At 45.4% G+C, this 18,308-nt stretch overlaps 1 protein-coding gene across 15 annotated transcripts in view; it reads left to right on the top strand.

The window, feature by feature from the left end:
• rab28 (RAB28, member RAS oncogene family) overlaps nucleotides 1-18,308 on the top strand; it is a 276,189-nt gene that overhangs the window by 91,423 nt on the left and 166,458 nt on the right. For 6 of the 15 annotated variants that reach the window (XR_011353966.1, XR_011353964.1, XR_011353965.1 and 3 more), the window contains exons 1-2: nucleotides 24-272; nucleotides 12,852-12,948. Coding sequence is in view for 9 of the 15 variants with exons in the window: in XM_069925998.1 (XP_069782099.1) it covers nucleotides 198-272; nucleotides 12,852-12,948 (172 nt within the window). In the remaining 6 variants the exon portion in view is untranslated. Of the gene's footprint in view, nucleotides 1-22; nucleotides 273-12,851; nucleotides 12,949-13,544; nucleotides 17,078-18,308 lie in introns of those variants that run through there. The other 9 variants (XM_069926004.1, XM_069926005.1, XM_069926006.1 and 6 more) reach the window with 4 other exon arrangements.

Raw genomic sequence — 18,308 nt, 5'->3', positions numbered from 1 at the left:
CCACCCCCCCCCCCCTGGCTCTTCCCCTGTTGATGCAAACGGCTCCTGGCAACGGCGGCGGTGAAAGCGACAGGAACGAGGGGCCCTGACCGGAACCCGGACTGGATCTGCATCTGACCCCGAACTGGGATCCGGAGCGGATCCCGGAATAGATCCGGGACCTAACGCGGACTCGGAAAGGCGAGCGGCCCGGAGACATGTCCGACTCCGAGGATGAAATTCAAGACCGCCAGCTGAAGATCGTCATCTTAGGGGACGGCGCTTCAGGGAAGGTGAATGGCGACGATGCTGCTCCGCGCCTCGCCATCCTCCCCCTGCACAATGGATCCCCCTGACTCGGCGCTCCCCATCCCTCCTCCGCCTCCAGCCCTCCCCTTTCCCGTTCCCCCCTGTCTCCCCAACACCCTGTACCTGTGCCCCTACAACCCCTCAACACCCCGTCTCCCCAACAACCACTCCACCACCTATCTCCCCAACAACCCTTAACACCCCATCTCCCCAACCTCTCCACCACCTGTCTCCCCAACAACCCCTCCACCACCTGTCTCCCCAACAACCCTTAACACCCCGTCTCCCCAACAACCCCTCCACCACCTGTCTCCCCAACAACCCTTAACACCCCATCTCCCCAACAACCTCTCCACCACCTATCTCCCCAACAACCCTTAACACCCCGTCTCCCCAACAACCCCTCCACCACCTGTCTCCCCAACAACCCTTAACACCCCATCTCCCCAACAACCTCTCCACCACCTATCTCCCCAACAACCCTTAACACCCCGTCTCCCCAACAACCCTTAACACCCCATCTCCCCAACAACCCCTCCACCACCTGTCTCCCCAACAACCCTTAACACCTCGTCTCCCCAACAACCTCTCCACCACCTATCTCCCCAACAACCCTTAAAACCCCGTCTCCCCAACAACCCTTAATACCCCATCTCACCAACAACCCCTCCACCACCTGTCTCCCCAACAACCTTTAACACCCCATCTCCCCAACAACCTCTCCACCACCTATCTCCCCAACAACCCTTAACACCCCGTCTCCCCAACAACCCTTAACACCCCATCTCCCCAACAACCCCTCCACCACCTGTCTCCCCAACAACCCTTAACACCCCGTCTCCCCAACAACCTCTCCACCACCTATCTCCCCAACAACCCTTAACACCCCATCTCCCCAACAACCTTTAACACCCCATCTCCCCAACAACCCCTCCACCACCTGTCTCCCCAACAACCTCTCCACCACCTGTCTCCCCAACAACCCCTCCACCACCTGTCTCCCCAACAACCCTTAACACCCCGTCTCCCCAACAACCCTTAATACCCCATCTCACCAACAACCCCTCCACCACCTGTCTCCCCAACAACCCTTAACACCCCGTCTCCCCAACAACCTCTCCACCACCTGTCTCCCCAACAACCCCTCCACCACCTGTCTCCCCAACAACCCTTAACACCCTGTCTCCCCAACATCCTCTCCACCACCTGTCTCCCCAACAACTCCTCCACCACCTGTCTCCCCAACAACCTCTCCACCACCTGTCTCCCCAACAACCCCTCCACCACCTGTCTCCCCAACAACCCTTAACACCCCATCTCCCAAACAACCCCTCCACCACCTGTCTCCCCAACAACCCCTCCACCACCTGTCTCCCCAACAACCCTTAACACCCCGTCTCCCCAACAACCTCTCCACCACCTGTCTCCCCAACAACCCCTCCACCACCTGTCTCCCCAACAACCCTTAACACCCCGTCTCCCCAACAACCCCTCCACCACCTGTCTCCCCAACAACCCTTAACACCCCATCTCCCCAACAACCTCTCCACCACCTATATCCCCAACAACCCTTAACACCCCGTCTCCCCAACAACCCTTAACACCCCGTCTCCCCAACAACCCCTCCACCACCTGTCTCCCCAACAACCCTTAACACCCCATCTCCCCAACAACCTCTCCACCACCTATCTCCCCAACAACCCTTAACACCCCGTCTCCCCAACAACCCTTAACACCCCATCTCCCCAACAACCCCTCCACCACCTGTCTCCCCAACAACCCTTAACACCCCGCCTCCCCAACAACCTCTCCACCACCTATCTCCCCAACAACCCTTAACACCGCGTCTCCCCAACAACCCTTAATACCCCATATCACCAACAACCCCTCCACCACCTGTCTCCCCAACAACCTTTAACACCACATCTCCCCAACAACCTCTCCACCACCTATCTCCCCAACAACCCTTAACACCCCGTCTCCCCAACAACCCTTAACACCCCATCTCCCCAACAACCCCTCCACCACCTGTCTCCCCAACAACCCTTAACAACCCGTCTCCCCAACAACCTCTCCACCACCTATCTCCCCAACAACCCTTAACACCCCATCTCCCCAACAACCTTTAACACCCCATCTCCCCAACAACCCCTCCACCACCTGTCTCCCCAACAACCTCTCCACCACCTGTCTCCCCAACAACCCCTCCACCACCTGTCTCCCCAACAACCCTTAACACCCCGTCTCCCCAACAACCCTTAATACCCCATCTCACCAACAACCCCTCCACCACCTGTCTCCCCAACAACCCTTAACACCCCGTCTCCCCAACAACCTCTCCACCACCTGTCTCCCCAACAACCCCTCCACCACCTGTCTCCCCAACAACCCTTAACACCCTGTCTCCCCAACATCCTCTCCACCACCTGTCTCCCCAACAACTCCTCCACCACCTGTCTCCCCAACAACCTCTCCACCACCTGTCTCCCCAACAACCCCTCCACCACCTGTCTCCCCAACAACCCTTAACACCCCATCTCCCAAACAACCCCTCCACCACCTGTCTCCCCAACAACCCCTCCACCACCTGTCTCCCCAACAACCCTTAACACCCCGTCTCCCCAACAACCTCTCCACCACCTGTCTCCCCAACAACCCCTCCACCACCTGTCTCCCCAACAACCCTTAACACCCCATCTCTCCAACAACCCCTCCAACACCTGTCTCCCCAACAACCCTTAACACCCCATCTCCCCAACAACCCCTCCACCACCTGTCTCCCCAACAACCCCTTCACCACCTGTCTCCCCAACAACCCTTAACACCCCATCTCCCCAACAACATCTCCACCACCTGTCTCCCCAACAACCCCTCCACCACCTGTCTCCCCAACAACCCTTAACACCCCGTCTCCCCAACAACCCCTCCACCACCTGTCTCCCCAACAACCCTTAACACCCCATCTCCCCAACAACCCCTCCACCACCTGTCTCCCCAACAACCCTTAACACCCCGTCTCCCCAACAACCTCTCCACCACCTGTCTCCCCAACACCCCCTCCACCACCTGTCTCCCCAACAACCTTTAACACCCCGTCTCCCCAACAACCTCTCCACCACCTGTCTCCCCAACAACCCCTCCACCACCTGTCTCCCCAACAACCCTTAACAACCCATCTCTCCAACAACCCCTCCACCACCTGTCTCCCCAACAACCCTTAACACCCCGTCTCCCCAACAACCCCTCCACCACCTGTCTCCCCAACAACCCTTAACACCCCGTCTCCCCAACAACCTCTCCACCACCTATCTCCCCAACAACCCTTAACACCCCGTCTCCCCAACAACCACTCCACCACCTATCTCCCCAACAACCCTTAACACCCTGTCTCCCCAATAACCTCTCCACCACCTATCTCCCCAACAACCCTTAACACCCCATCTCCCCAACAACCCCTCCACCACCTGTCTCCCCAACAACCCTTAACACCCCAACTCCCCAACAACCCCTCCACCACCTGTCTCCCCAACAACCCCTCCACCACCTGTCTCCCCAACAACCCTTAACACCCCATCTCCCCAACAACCCCTCCACCACCTGTCTCCCCAACAACCCTTAACACCCCGTCTCCCCAACAACCCCTCCACCACCTGTCTCCCCAACAACCCTTAACACCCCGTCTCCCCAACACCCTCTCCACCACCTGTCTCCCCAACAACCCTTAACACCCCGTCTCCCCAACAACCTCTCCACCACCTGTCTCCCCAACAACTCTTAACACCCCGTCTCCCCAACAACCTCTCCACCACCTGTCTCCCCAACAACCCCTTAACACCCCATCTCCCCAACAAACCCTCCACCAGCTGTCTCCCCAACAACCCTTAACACCCCATCTCCCCAACAACCTCTCCACCATTTGTCTCCCTACAAACCTCTCCACCACCTGTCCCCTACAAACCTCTCCACCACCTGTCTCCCCAACAACCCCTCCACCACCTGTCTTCCCAATAACCTCTTAACACCACGTCTCCCCAACAACCTCTCCACCACCTGTCTCCCCAACAACTCTTAACACCCCGTCTCCCCAACAACCTCTCCACCACCTGTCTCCCCAACAACCCCTTAACACCCCATCTCCCCAACAAACCCTCCACCAGCTGTCTCCCCAACAACCCTTAACACCCCATCTCCCCAACAACCTCTCCACCATTTGTCTCTCTACAAACCTCTCCACCACCTGTCCCCTACAAACCTCTCCACCACCTGTCTCCCCAACAACCCCTCCACCACCTGTCTTCCCAATAACCTCTTAACACCACGTCTCCCCAACAACCTTCCACCACCTGTCCCCTACAACCTCTTCACCACCTATCCCCCTAAAAACCTCTCCACCACCTGTCTCCCCAACAAATCCCCAACAACCCCTCAACACCGCATTTCCACAACAACCCCTCAACACGCTGTCTACCCAACAAGCCCTCCACCACCTGTAACCCTATAACCCCTCCATCACCTCTCCTCCCCAACAATTCCTCAACCATCTGTCACTCAAGAACCTCTCCAATACCTGTACTCAACAACAACCCATCCACCACTTATCCTACTACAATCCCTCCACCATTTGTTCCCCAATATCCCCTCTGCTATTTGTCCCCCACACCAACTCAACTGCCTGCCCCCTCAACATCCCCTCCACCACATGTCTCTCAAGAACCTCTGCTTGCCTGCCCAACATCCTCCCACTACCTGTTGCTTTAACAACCTGTCTTCCTACAACCACACCATCACCTGTCATCTCATAACCCCCCACCACCTGTCCCTCCAATAACCTCTACGTCTCCCAACCACCCCTCCACCACTGTCCACCAACAACTCCTCCACCAACTGTCCCCCAACAACTCCTCCACCAGTCTCTCCAACATCACCTACCTGTCCAACTTCAACCCCCTCTCCTCTCTACCCCATCTCTCTCTCTCTCTCTCTCTCTCTCTCTCTCCCCTCTCTTTCCCCTCTCTCTCCCCCCACTCTCCCCCCTCTCCTCCCCTCCCCTCTCCCATCTTCCCCTCCCTCATCCTCCCTCTCCTTCAACCTCCCAACAGCCAAAGGCATTGCTCACACTCAGCATCCAAGTCTCTCATGGTCATGAAGCAGGATTTATTTATTTTCTTTGAATAGATGATATACTTGTCCTGCAAATGCAATTTTTTGTCTGTATGTATGTTATGTGTGGTGTATCTGCATGCTTTGCAGTGAGGTCCAGAGAATGCTGTTTCGACAGGTTGCACTTGTGCAATCAAATGATAATAAACTTGACTTTATTCTCTCTTCCCATCCTTTTTCTCCCCATGCCTTCTCCCTCCCCATCCTCTCTCTTTCTCCCCATCCTCTCTCTGCCTTACCATCCTCTCCCTCCCCATTCTCTCTCTTTCTCCCCATCCTCTCTTTGGCTTACCATCCTCTTCCTCCCCATTCTCTCTCTTTCTCCCCATCCTCTCTCTGCCTTACCATCCTCTCCCTCCCCATTCTTTCTATCCCTTTCCTCTCTCCCCTCTCTTTCTATCCTCTCATATCCTCTCTTCCTCCCATCCTCTTGTTCCCATACTCTCTCTTCCTCTATCCTCTCCCTCCCCATTCTCTCTCTCTCTCCCCTCTCTTTCTATCCTCTCATATCCTCTCTCCCTCCCATCCTCTTGTTCGCATACTCTCTCTTCTATCCTCTCCCTCCCCATTCTCTCTCTCCCTTTCCTCTCTCCCCTCTCTTTAATTAGTCTCTCCTTCCCATTGTCTCTATCCTCTCGTATCCTCTCTCCCTCCCATCCTCTTGTCCCCATCCTCTCTCTTCCTCTATCCTCTCCCATCCCCATTCTCTGTCCCTCCTCCCATTCTCTCTCCCTCCACCCATCCACTCTCTCCCTCCACCCATCCACTCTCTCCCTCCACCCATCCACTCTCCCTCCACCCATCCACTCTCTCCCACCACCCATCCACTCTCTCCCACCACCCATCCACTCTCTCCCACCACCCATCCACTCTCTCCCACCCCATCCACTCTCTCCCACCACCCATCCACTCTCTCCCACCACCCATCCACTCTCTCCCACCACCCATCCACTCTCTCCCACCACCCATCCACTCTCTCCCACCACCCATCCACTCTCTCCCACCACCCATCCACTCTCTCCCACCACCCATCCACTCTCTCCCACCACCCATCCACTCTCTCCCACCACCCATCCACTCTCTCCCACCACCCATCCACTCTCTCCCACCACCCATCCACTCTCTCCCACCACCCATCCACTCTCTCCCACCACCCATCCACTCTCTCCCACCACCCATCCACTCTCTCCCACCACCCATCCACTCTCTCCCACCACCCATCCACTCTCTCCCACCACCCATCCACTCTCTCCCACCACCCATCCACTCTCTCCCACCACCCATCCACTCTCTCCCACCACCCATCCACTCTCTCCCACCACCCATCCACTCTCTCCCACCACCCATCCACTCTCTCCCACCACCCATCCACTCTCTCCCACCACCCATCCACTCTCTCCCACCACCCATCCACTCTCTCCCACCACCCATCCACTCTCTCCCACCACCCATCCACTCTCTCCCACCACCCATCCACTCTCTCCCACCACCCATCCACTCTCACTTCATCCTCTCTCCCTTCTCCAATCTCTCTCCTTTCCTTCATCCTCTCTCTCTCCCTTCCCCATTTTCTCTTCCATTCCTCCCCCTTCTCACATCACCTGATGTTCAGTACCTCTTGACTCAAGAACAGCTTTTTCTCCCATTTCTCAGGCTTTTGAACCTCCCATTATTATCCTTATAATGATCAAAAAACAGTCTACACTGCTGAAACAGCAGTTTTAATCTTGCACTGCTGCATGTGTGAATATTTAATTTCTAAGTATCTTTTATATTTATTATATCTCTCCGTGCAGTAAATTAATGCATGCAATTATCAGAATCAGAATTTAATGTCATGAACAAGTCACGAAATTTGGTATTTTGAAGCAGCATCTTAGTGCAAACATTCATATACGCCACCATACAACAATTAAAACAAAATAGTACGTGAAATGTAAGGCAGTGCCTATGGTTCATTGATTATTCAGCAATCTGCTGGCAGCAGGGAAGGAGCTGCCCTTGTGCCACTGGGTGCTAGTCTTTAGGCTCCTGTATCTTTTTTGCAATGGTATTAGAGCATTGGTTCTCAACCTTTTTTCTTTCCACTCACACACCACTCTATGTGATCCCTATGCCATTGGTGCTCTGTGATTAGTAAGGGATTGCGTAAGGTGGTATGTGCGTGGGAAGTGACGGTTGAGAATCACTGCTCAGACTCAATTGTGACTGAAATACTTTGCTTGAGAAAAATTGTCATTGGCCCATTTCCTTTGGAGTTTTGAAACTTTACACATAATGAGTCAATTAGGTATGATTAAAAGAGTAGTTTCAAACTTTTTCTTTCTACTCACATACCACCTTAAGTAATCCCTTACTAATCACAGAGCACCTAGGCAAAGGGGTTACTTAAAGTGGTATGTGAAAATATTTGAAAACCACAAAGGCTGAGGACCCTGTGATAGCTGTCTCTGAGAATGATGTCAGAACATAATTCAAGAGGGTGAACCCTCACAACGTATCAGGCCCTGATGGTGTACCTGGCAGGATACTGAAAATCTGTGCCAACCAACCGGCCAGAGTGTTTACAGACAATTTCAACCTCTCATTGCTGCAGTCAGAGGCTTCCCCCCACTTCAAAAGGGCATCAATTATCCCGGTGCCCAAGAAGAGTAGTGTGAGCTGCATCAACAACTATCGCCCAGTAGCACTAACTTCTACAGTAATGAAATACTCTGGTCATGGCCAGAGTATGAACCTAAGCAAAAGTCTGGACCCACTGCAATTTGCCTATGGTCACAATCGTTCCACAGCAGACGCAATATGGCTGGCTCTCCACTCAGCTCTGGATCACCTCAAAAAAAGCAACTTATACATAGGGCTGCTCTTCATCAACTACAGCTCAGCCTTCAAACGATTATTCCCTCAGTGCTGATCAAGAAGATAAAAAATCTGGGACTCTGCACCCCTCTCTGCAACTGAATCCTTGACCCTCATCAGAGGACCACAATCAGTATGAATTGGAAACAATGTCTCCTCCTCACTGATTATCAACGCAGATGCATCTCAAGGATGCGTGTTTAGCAAACTACTCGACTAGCAGAATCACAAACGGCAATGAAGAAGTGGACAGGAGGGAGACAGAGCAGCTTGTTATCATGGCAACAACATGTGCTCAAAGTTAGCAAAACCTAGGAGATAATTGTGGACTTCAGGAGGAAGTCAGGAAAACACGACCCAATCCTCATTGAGAGCTTAGTCGTGGAGAGGGTCAAGAACTTAAAATTCCTGGGTGCCAACATCTCCGCGGACCTGTCCTGGAGCCTCCATGTTGATGCAGTCATGAAGAAGGCTCACTAGAAGCTATACTTTGTGAGGTGTTTTATGAGATTCGATATGCCACCAAAAACTTCTACAGGTATACCGTGGAGAATATTCTGGCTGGTTGCATCACCGACTGGTATGGAGGCGCCAACTCTCAGAACAAGAAAAAACTCTAGAGGGTTGTAACTCAGCTTGCAACATCGCAGACACCAAACTTCACTCCACCGAGGACATATACATGAGGTGGTGTCTTAAAAAAGCAGCATCTATCCTCAAAGACCTCCACCACCCAGGCCATGCCCTCTTCAATCTAATACAGTGGTTCTCAATCTTTTACTTTCCACTCACATACCACTTTAAGTATTCCCTATGCCATAGGTGCTCTGTGATTAGTAAGGGATTGTTTAAGGTGGTTTATGGGTGGAAAGGGAAGGTTGAGAATCACTGGTCTAGACCCAATTGATAATGAAATATTTTGCTTGAGAAAAATTGTCATTGGCCCATTTCCTTTGGAGTTATGAAACTGTGCACATAATAAGCCAATTAGGGATGATTAAAACAGTGGTTTTCAAACTTTTTCTTTCCACCCACATACCACCTTAAGCAATCCCTTACTAATCACAGAGCACCTAGGCAAAGGGGTTACTTAAAGTGGTATGTGAGTGGAAAGAAAAAGGTTGAGAATCACTGGGCTAAAGACCCACCTGGAGAACAATGCCTCATATCCCAGGCTGCTGTTCATTGACTTCAGCTTGGCGTTTTATATGATAATTCCCCATAGGCTGGTGGAAAAGTTGTCCTTACTGGGACTCAACACTCCACTAGATTTTGGACTTCCTAATGGAAAGACCACAGTCTGTCTGGGTCGATAGCAGAATGTTGAGCACCGTCACACTGAGTACTGGTCTACCTCAGGGCTGGGTCCTCAGCCCACTCCTGTTCACACAACTGTCCTACATCTGCATCAACAGAGTTATCGTTTGCAGATGATATAACAGAAGATGGCATCATAAGCAACAACAATGAATTGCACTGCAGAGAAGAGGTGGAAGGTATCGTGATTAAGGTGCAAGAGTAACAAACTGAGTGTCAATGTGGACAAAACAAAGAAGATGATCATGGACCTCAGGAGGACTGGCAGCATTCACCTTCCACTACAAATCAATAACTTTGTAGTGTAGAGAGTAGTGAGCACCAAATTCCTTGGAGTCCAGTTAACTAGTTACCTATTGTGGACACACATTTCCTCACTTGTCAGGAAAGCAAAACAGCAATGGCACCTCATGAGAAGACTGAAGCAAGCAAGGCTACCTGCGACCATCATATCAATATTCTACATCTATACAATCTTTATCAAGAACTCCTAGCCAGCTGCGTTGCTGTGTGGTAGGTACAGTGCTGCAGAGATATGGATTGGAGGCAATCCACAGGACCCTAAGAGTGACAGAGAGGATCACTGTGGTCTCCCTCCCCTCCATCAACGTTATCTCAGCATTTCTCAGCTCATTTCAAACTCCTCAAGAAATTCAAATTTATTTAATTCCAATTAGAGGGAATAAAAATGACTTTATGGGTATAGTTACACTATATTTCTCAGCTACCACCGTCAGGAAAGAGATACAGGAGTATCAGAGCCAGCATCGCCATGCTGAGAGACAGTTTCTTCCCACAGGAAGTAAGAATGCTGAACGACCAAAGGAACTGCTCACACAAACCAACTGACACTCTCCTATTTACAAAACAATATTTATTTATTTGTATATAAGAATACTTGTCCCGCACATATATTGTTTGTCTGTATGTGCATTATTTTTGGTTGTGTGTCTGCATGTTTTGAACCAAGGACCAGAGAATGCTATTTCATTGCCTTATACTTGTGCAGTTGGATGATAATAAACTTAACTTGGCATCCTCTTTCTCTTTTAAAACCTATATCTTGTTTCTGTTCTTCCATAGAATGCTACACCACAGAAAACAGGCTATTCAGCCCTTCTAGTTTGTGCCGATCATTATTTTGCTAGTCCCATTGACATGCTCCCAGTCCACAACCCTCCAGACCTCTTCCATCCATGTATCTATCTAATTTATTCTTAAAACTCAAGATTGAGCACACATTCTCTACATCAAATGGCAGCCCATTCCACATTTCCACCACTCTTTGAGTGAAGAATTTTGCCTTAATGTTCCACCTAAACCTTTCCCATTTCAGCTTAAAACTGTGACCTCTTGCATTTATCTCCCCGAATCTAAGTGGAAAAAACCTATTTGCATTCACTCTGTCTATACCTCTCATAATCTTGTAAACCTCTATCAATTCTCTACTCACTCCAGCGAATAAAGTCCTCACCATTTAATCTTTCCCTGTAACCCAACTCCTGAAGACTTGGCAACATACTAGTAAATATTCTCTGCGCTCTTTCAATCTTATTGATATCCTTCCTGTAGTTAGGCGACCAGAACTACATACAATATTCCAAATTTGGCCTCACCAATTCTTAAATAACTTCAACATAATATCCCAATGCCTATACTAAGATGCCAAAAGCTCTTTTTACAATCTTGTCCACCTGCAATGCCACCTTCAGGAAACAATGTATCTCTATTCCCAGATCTCTCTGATCCTCTGTCTTCTCAGTGTCCTAACTTTTACTGTGTATGTCCTACCTTGGTTTGCCCTTACAAAATCCATCACCTTTGTTTGCATTAAATTCTATTGCTGTTTTTTGGCCCATTCTCTCAGTTGGTCCAGATCCCTCTGCGAGCTTTGAAAATCTTTCTCTCTGTCCACAGCACTTCCTGTCTTTGTGTCATCACCAAATTTGCTGATCCATTTTACCACATTATGATCCAGATCATTCAACAAACAACAATGGTCCTAACACAGATTCCTGAGGCATACTAGTCACAGGTCTTCTGTCTGAGAAGCAATCATCCACTACCATTTTCTGTTTTCTCCCATACAGCTAATTACAAATCCAGTTTACAACCTCTCCATGGATACCTAGTGTCATAACCTTCTGAACTAACCTCCCATGTAGGACCTTGTCAAAGACTTTACTAAATTCCACAGCCTTTCCTTCATCTACCTTCTTGGTAACCTCCTCAAAAAACAAGATTCGTTAAACACAACCTACCATGCACAAAGCTCATGTTGTCCAAATACCTATGTAATCGTGAAGACAATGTATCAACACCTCTACTTCCTCAGGAGTTTGTGTCGGTTTGGTATCATAAACCCTGGGAAATTTCAACAGAGGTGTGGTAGAAAGGGTACTGACTGGCTGCATCATGGTCTGGTATAGAAATGCCAATACCTCTGAGCATACAGCTCTCCAAAAGGTAGTAGACACAGTCAAGGACATCACAGGCAAAAGCCTCCCCCACTATTGACTACATCCACAGGAAATGCTGCAATCGGAGAGCAGCAGCAATCATCAAATTCCATCACCACTCAGCACACGCTTAGTTCTTGGTGCTGCCATCAGGAAAGAGGTATAGGTATCACAAGAGTCACACCATCAAGTTCAGGAACAGCTGTTACTCCTCCACCATCAGACTCCTCAATGACAAACTCAATTAGAGACTCATTTAAAGACTTGTGCACTTTATTGATTATCTTTTTGTTCTCTCTGTATTGCACAGTCAGGTTGTTTACAGTTCTTGTTTGGTTACATGTTTTATGCTATGTACAGTTTATTTTTTGCACTACCAATTAGTGGTAATTCTGCTGTGCCCGCAGGAAAAAGGAATCTCAGGTTTGTATGTGGTATCAAGTATGTTCTTTGACAATAAATCTGAAATCTGAAAATATATCCTGGCTCTCATACTCAATCCAATAATTTAACTACTACTGACGTCAGGCTCACCAGCTTATAATTACCTAGTTTATTTTTTGAACCTTTTTTAAACAATGGGACAACATAAGCTAACCTCCAATCCTCTGGCACCCCACCTATGGCTAAGGACATTTTGAATATATCAGCTAGGGCCCCTGCAATTTCTACACTAGTCTCCCTCAAGGTCTGAGGGAATACCATATCATATTCCCCTTCACAATTCCTTTGAGAATGTGTCTTAAGATGAATGTATTTCTATTGCAGACTTCTTTAGCGATGCGTTTTGCACAGGAAGCTTTTGGAAAACAATACAAGCAAACAATTGGGTTGGATTTTTTCCTGAAAAGAATATCTCTGCCAGGTATGAAAATTCAACAATGTTGCATGGTGTTCCTCGGGTTATCATGTTCAATAGAATATGTATTATGTCTATGTTATTTCAGTTGGTTCAACATTCTTAGTGATTTGAAAGTGTGTTTGAAGTAGCATTCACAATGTGGTCTCTTCAATATTGAAGAAACCAAATGTAGTTTTTGCATCACACCCAGGTTCAATCTGCAGGGATAACCCTAAACTTGAACTACCTTGCAGTTTAATTCTATATCCTCCTCCCATTCTGAACCATCTGTGCTTCCTGCACTGTTAATATGAGATTCAGTGTAACCTAGATTAATAGTACATCACTCAGTATATTCTCTCTGCATTAACATGGCCCGATCAGCTGGGTATATATATTTTTACAGCTCTACATTTAACAAGTATTAACTTTTATTTTCCTTTGTTAGTTGTCACCAACCTGTCACTCAGTTAACTTCCTCAACAGCTCACCTCAACCCTGTCAGAGCTATTCTCTTTGGTCTATCCATTTTTTCCCCATTTTCTTTGTAACTTGAAACAAACATTTTTTTTCTTTTCCAGTTCTTGGACCTGACATATTACCTTCTTTTTTTTTTACAGGGGCTAGCTGAACTGATGAGCGCTTCCAACATTTTCTATTTTTGATTTTGTTTGTGCAACATTATACTCTAATAAATTACTGATTGGCAGTTTGCCACCCACATTTGTCATTTGTCGCTCATGTAATTTTCTTTGGCATATCTGAAAAATGAATTTGTTGAACAAAAGCTCCTAGATTAGATTGGTGAGGTATGTTTGGGAATTTTAGTAAAGTGGTTTTCGGATAATTGGTGACCAAATTTGGCAATATGGTTGGACAGGCCTCAAGACTGCTGAGTAAACCTTTGAAGTTAAAGCCACATTCCCTGAGGTTCAGAAACATTCAGAAGCCTTTAAAAATGAAATAAATTTATTTCACTATTTCAATAAATTAAAATAAAAAAACATTTTAAGGACCATTAATAAATTTCAAAGGCCTTTAACATTAAAAATTCCTTTAAACACATATGTTAAAAATAATTGTAATATACCTTATTATTTATTTTATTCCTTGCAGTCATAAAACCTACATTCACGTGAATGGGCTCATAAATCCTGACATGGGATTGTGAGTGGATTTCCAATCTTAAATGTTGGGGATTTTCTCAAATTTCAGCCAGGCCTCTGAATTCCATGTTGGTTAGTGAGAGATTTCTGTTCTTCCAATAATTTAGTATATAATTAAAATGTGCATGGTACCTGTTTATATCTCAGGAAGCTACAAATTAAAAATATAGTGTAATTATACCCATAAAGTCATTTTTACTCCCTCTAATTGGAATTAAATAAATTTGAATTTCTTGAGGAGTTTGAAATGAGGCTACCTTGTCTGGAAATGTAAACCTGAATGTAAATTATTACACTAATCAGTTAACCGACAAGGGGTTACTTTTAAGGCTTTGCACTTTGGAGTCTTGACGACTGGAAGCACAAATTGAACTTAAGGCAGAAGTCCATGTGACTTTTCATATATGCCTAAGTGGGAATTCTCCTTTCTGTCTCATGCTTTGAAATATGCAGTTGGTAATTAGTTCTCTAAATTTTGCTTTGTTAGGTCAGTGGAATAATTTTCTTTATTTTGGTCTTAGCTTCCAGATCTTCAGTGAAACAGCAAATGTTTCTTCTGAAATCTATATGTTAGTTTTAGTTTAAGATATAGGAAATTATATTTTTTGAATATTTATGGTGAAATTAAAACAAATAGGTTTTGGAGGTGAGAAGTCTAAAGGCAAATGACATAAAGGAGAAAAATATAATGAAACACGGAATGTGCATGATTCCATTGCTGTGCCATCTTCAAAAGTTAATCATAAACTCTTCCATTTTTTGAGAATTATTTTTATGGCTTGGTTATTGTAGTTTGTCTCAAGAGGTATGTGCAGATTCTTGCAGGAAAACATGAGTTAAGAAATGGAATGCCTTGGTGGAATTTTTAAATACAAACAAGGTTTACAAAATTTTACCTGATACCTGTATTCTCAAATTAAATAACAATATAATTTACATTAACTTTGGGCAATGAAATTCTGCAGAAAACTTTCATCATTTCAACCAACTTATTAGTAGTCAACTTCTCCAAATTGGTTGAAACAGTAAAAAAGCACCAGTTTCAAACAAAATATCAAGTACAGTACATTTCCAATTATCCAAAACACTCAGGACCTGACGTGTATTGGTTACCTGCAGTTTCCAGATATCTGAGAAATGGCTTTAAGCAGCCTAGTTTAAACAGCAGAATACTTGTATCAGCCATCGACAATCCTGACACCTCCCCACTGCTGTTGCCAAAACTGCCCGTGAGCCTGAGGTCCCCATTTTGATCCCAGCCCAGTAGCATTGGCATAATACTTGTATTAGCGGTTAAAACAACAACAAAAGTTTTTCAAGCAAGAAATGAGGTTTAATTCTTAAACGAGAACTCTGTTTAAAATGGTGTTAACGGTGTGTCAGAGTCTTACCTGAGTACCTGAGACCTCCATTGGATTTTAAATGATGCTGACACCGCGTCATAGTCCAACTTGAGTACACAAGAGCTACATTGGATTCAAATTGGCATTAACAGTGCATCAGAATCCCACGAGCATAGCAGGTTAAAAAAAAATCAACTTCAACTGCGATGTCTTGACGCTGCCGAACATTTTTGTGGATAATTGGGAATTTTAGTAAAGTGGTTTTCGGATAATTGGAAATGAACTCTTGTAGTGATAAGATAATTAACTCTCAGGATGAGCAAGAAGCTTAATCACTTGTTTACTTATTTTCTGAGACGGAATCAAGCAGTTTTTTAATATTTTTATATCAAATGATATAAAATTGCTGAAGGTACAGAATTTTAACTGTGGGCTGCGTTTTTTCTCTCCAAATCAGTTTGTTTGATCTCAAATGTGCAATGTAGACATGAAATATTTGCAAAAATCTGTCTGTCCAATATTAATTCTCCATCCACTGACAAAATCTATGTATTTATTGAATGCTTTAAAAAAAATTAATTACAATACAAATACTCCCCTTCCCCACCCTCCATCCCTCCCAAATCCCCCCCTCCTCCCTCCCCCGGCTCGACCCCAAAGTGGGAAAAAAGAATGGAGATTTAAACCATTAAGCAGAGTTATAGATTAAGTCACCATGGATCGAAGCCTCACCATCACAGCAGGCACCAGGAAATTCAACATTTTAACCCCATATAGTCCAAATAAGGGCTCCACATTTTAGAAAAAAAAGATAATTGTCTCGTAAATTATGCATTATTTTTTCCAATGGAATGTATGACCTCAACTCCATATGCCATCTCTAATCTGTAATCCTAAATCAATCTCATCTTTCCAAGTAATAGCTACACATTTCCATGCTACAGCCACTGCTAATCTTAAAAATGCAACCTGATACTTAGTCAATCTCAAAACTAAACTCAACTTTTTAACATTACCCAATAAAAAGTGTAGGATCCATGGGTAATTGAATCTTTAACACCTTCTGTAAAAGTTCCTTAAATCGTGTCCAAAAAATCCTTAACTTTATCACGGAACCAAGTTGAATGCATAAAAGTACCTACATCTTTAGAACATTGAAAACATAAATCTGAAGAAATCAAATTGATCTCTTTAATTTCTGAGGAGTTGAATATAATTGATGTAAAAAATTATATTGAACCAACCTATACTTAACAAGATGATTGGAGATCTATATGTACGGATAGTATGCCGACAAAATTTATTGCTTTAATTCTTCAAATGCAACTGACTTGTTTTATTTCGGGACTTTGCCCATATTGAGCAGTTTTAACATATGTCTCTCGATGAATTTCACAGCTCTTCTTTATTTCCCTTGTCAGTTGTAAGGATGAAGATCAGATTGGTTTCAAAAATCCTCAATTTCTTTATTAGGCATTTTCAATTTCATTGGAGTTTTAGAAAAAATAATGTCTATATTTCTTAATCAGACATTTTTGAGATATTGGCAGGTATCATTTGCAGCAAGGAACCCACTGGAGGCACTACTTTACTGTGGTGTTACATTCCTATTACAGCACCAATTACAGTGCAATGGCTTTTCTGGTAAGACTTCTCCATTGTTGCCAATAATAAATGTGAAAAATAACTTGCTTCCATTGACTTCAGTGAGGCCGAGCAGGATCAGTGCTTTATATTTTACAAACTTATGAGAGGTAATTTCGAAGTTGCGTCTTCCAAATATTGCACTCTTCACTGTTTCTCTCAATTCATGGAATATTTTTCTGTTTATCATATTTAATCCTCCCAAGAGGTTGCATCTTCCTCTATCAGCACCAATGCCTTTCTAGGCCTAGCTTGCTTAACAGCCTTCTAAAGTTGCCAGTTCTTTCCAACATTGTTTGACACATCTAACTCAAACTCTTCTGTCTTCTTACTCGCTCTGCAGACACCCATTGTAGGCATATGTCTTAAAGGAGGTAGATAATTACATCCGAGGTAGGAACAGATGAAGTCATGTATAGATTTAAAAATTGTTGTAATTTTGTAATTTTCTTTCCTTTGTTAATGCTCCCAGAAATATTTGGTGGAACTGACCTTGCAGGCACTAATTACCATCTCATCTCATCAGCCAAAGGCAAGAACAATAATTATTGATGCTTTACAAAATCATAGAGCATCAAAGCTGAGCTTATTATTCTTTTTGCCCAAGTGCATATTTCTAATTAATGTCTGACTAAACAATCCAGAAGTAGAAATTCTGACTGCCATCTTTGCACCCACATCCATCACCAAATAAAAAAAAAATGTGAAGAATGAAGCCGATTGCAGTGCCCTAATTATACAGATGGAATCAAGTCTGTACGTTGTTGAGGTAATTATTCCAATGACTTTGCAGATGGCATAGTAAGATTATCAGACCTTAATTGAAGGTTTATAAAACTGAAATGTTAACTCTGGTGAGCAACAGAGGATTTCTAGCATTTTGTATTGCTGCTTCAGATTTTCGGCATCTACAGTTTTTGATTTGCATCACTAAGATTGCCTTGTGTCTTTGACTGAATCTGCCCTTTCTTTGACTCAGATAATTTTATTGCTATATCCTTACTTGTCGTTACCTTTAGACTTCCCAATTAAGGTGTGCTCCAATAGCTTCTCTCTTTTAATTTTCAAAAACATGAGCTTGTCCAGAACTCACTGCCCATGTCTTTTATTACATCATGTATAACCCATGAAATCACAAAGTAATGTTGGGCCTTGGTGAAAGGACAACTCAATTTAAAATTCTTCTCATTTTCAAAGGACTCCTTGCTCTCTATATCTTCTATATCCCTAA

Source organism: Narcine bancroftii, chromosome 3 (genome assembly GCF_036971445.1).
Source record: "Narcine bancroftii isolate sNarBan1 chromosome 3, sNarBan1.hap1, whole genome shotgun sequence".
Classification (NCBI taxonomy): Eukaryota; Metazoa; Chordata; class Chondrichthyes; order Torpediniformes; family Narcinidae; genus Narcine; species Narcine bancroftii.
Note: the sequence above shows the minus strand (reverse complement) of the source record. Positions and strands in the feature narration are given on the sequence as shown.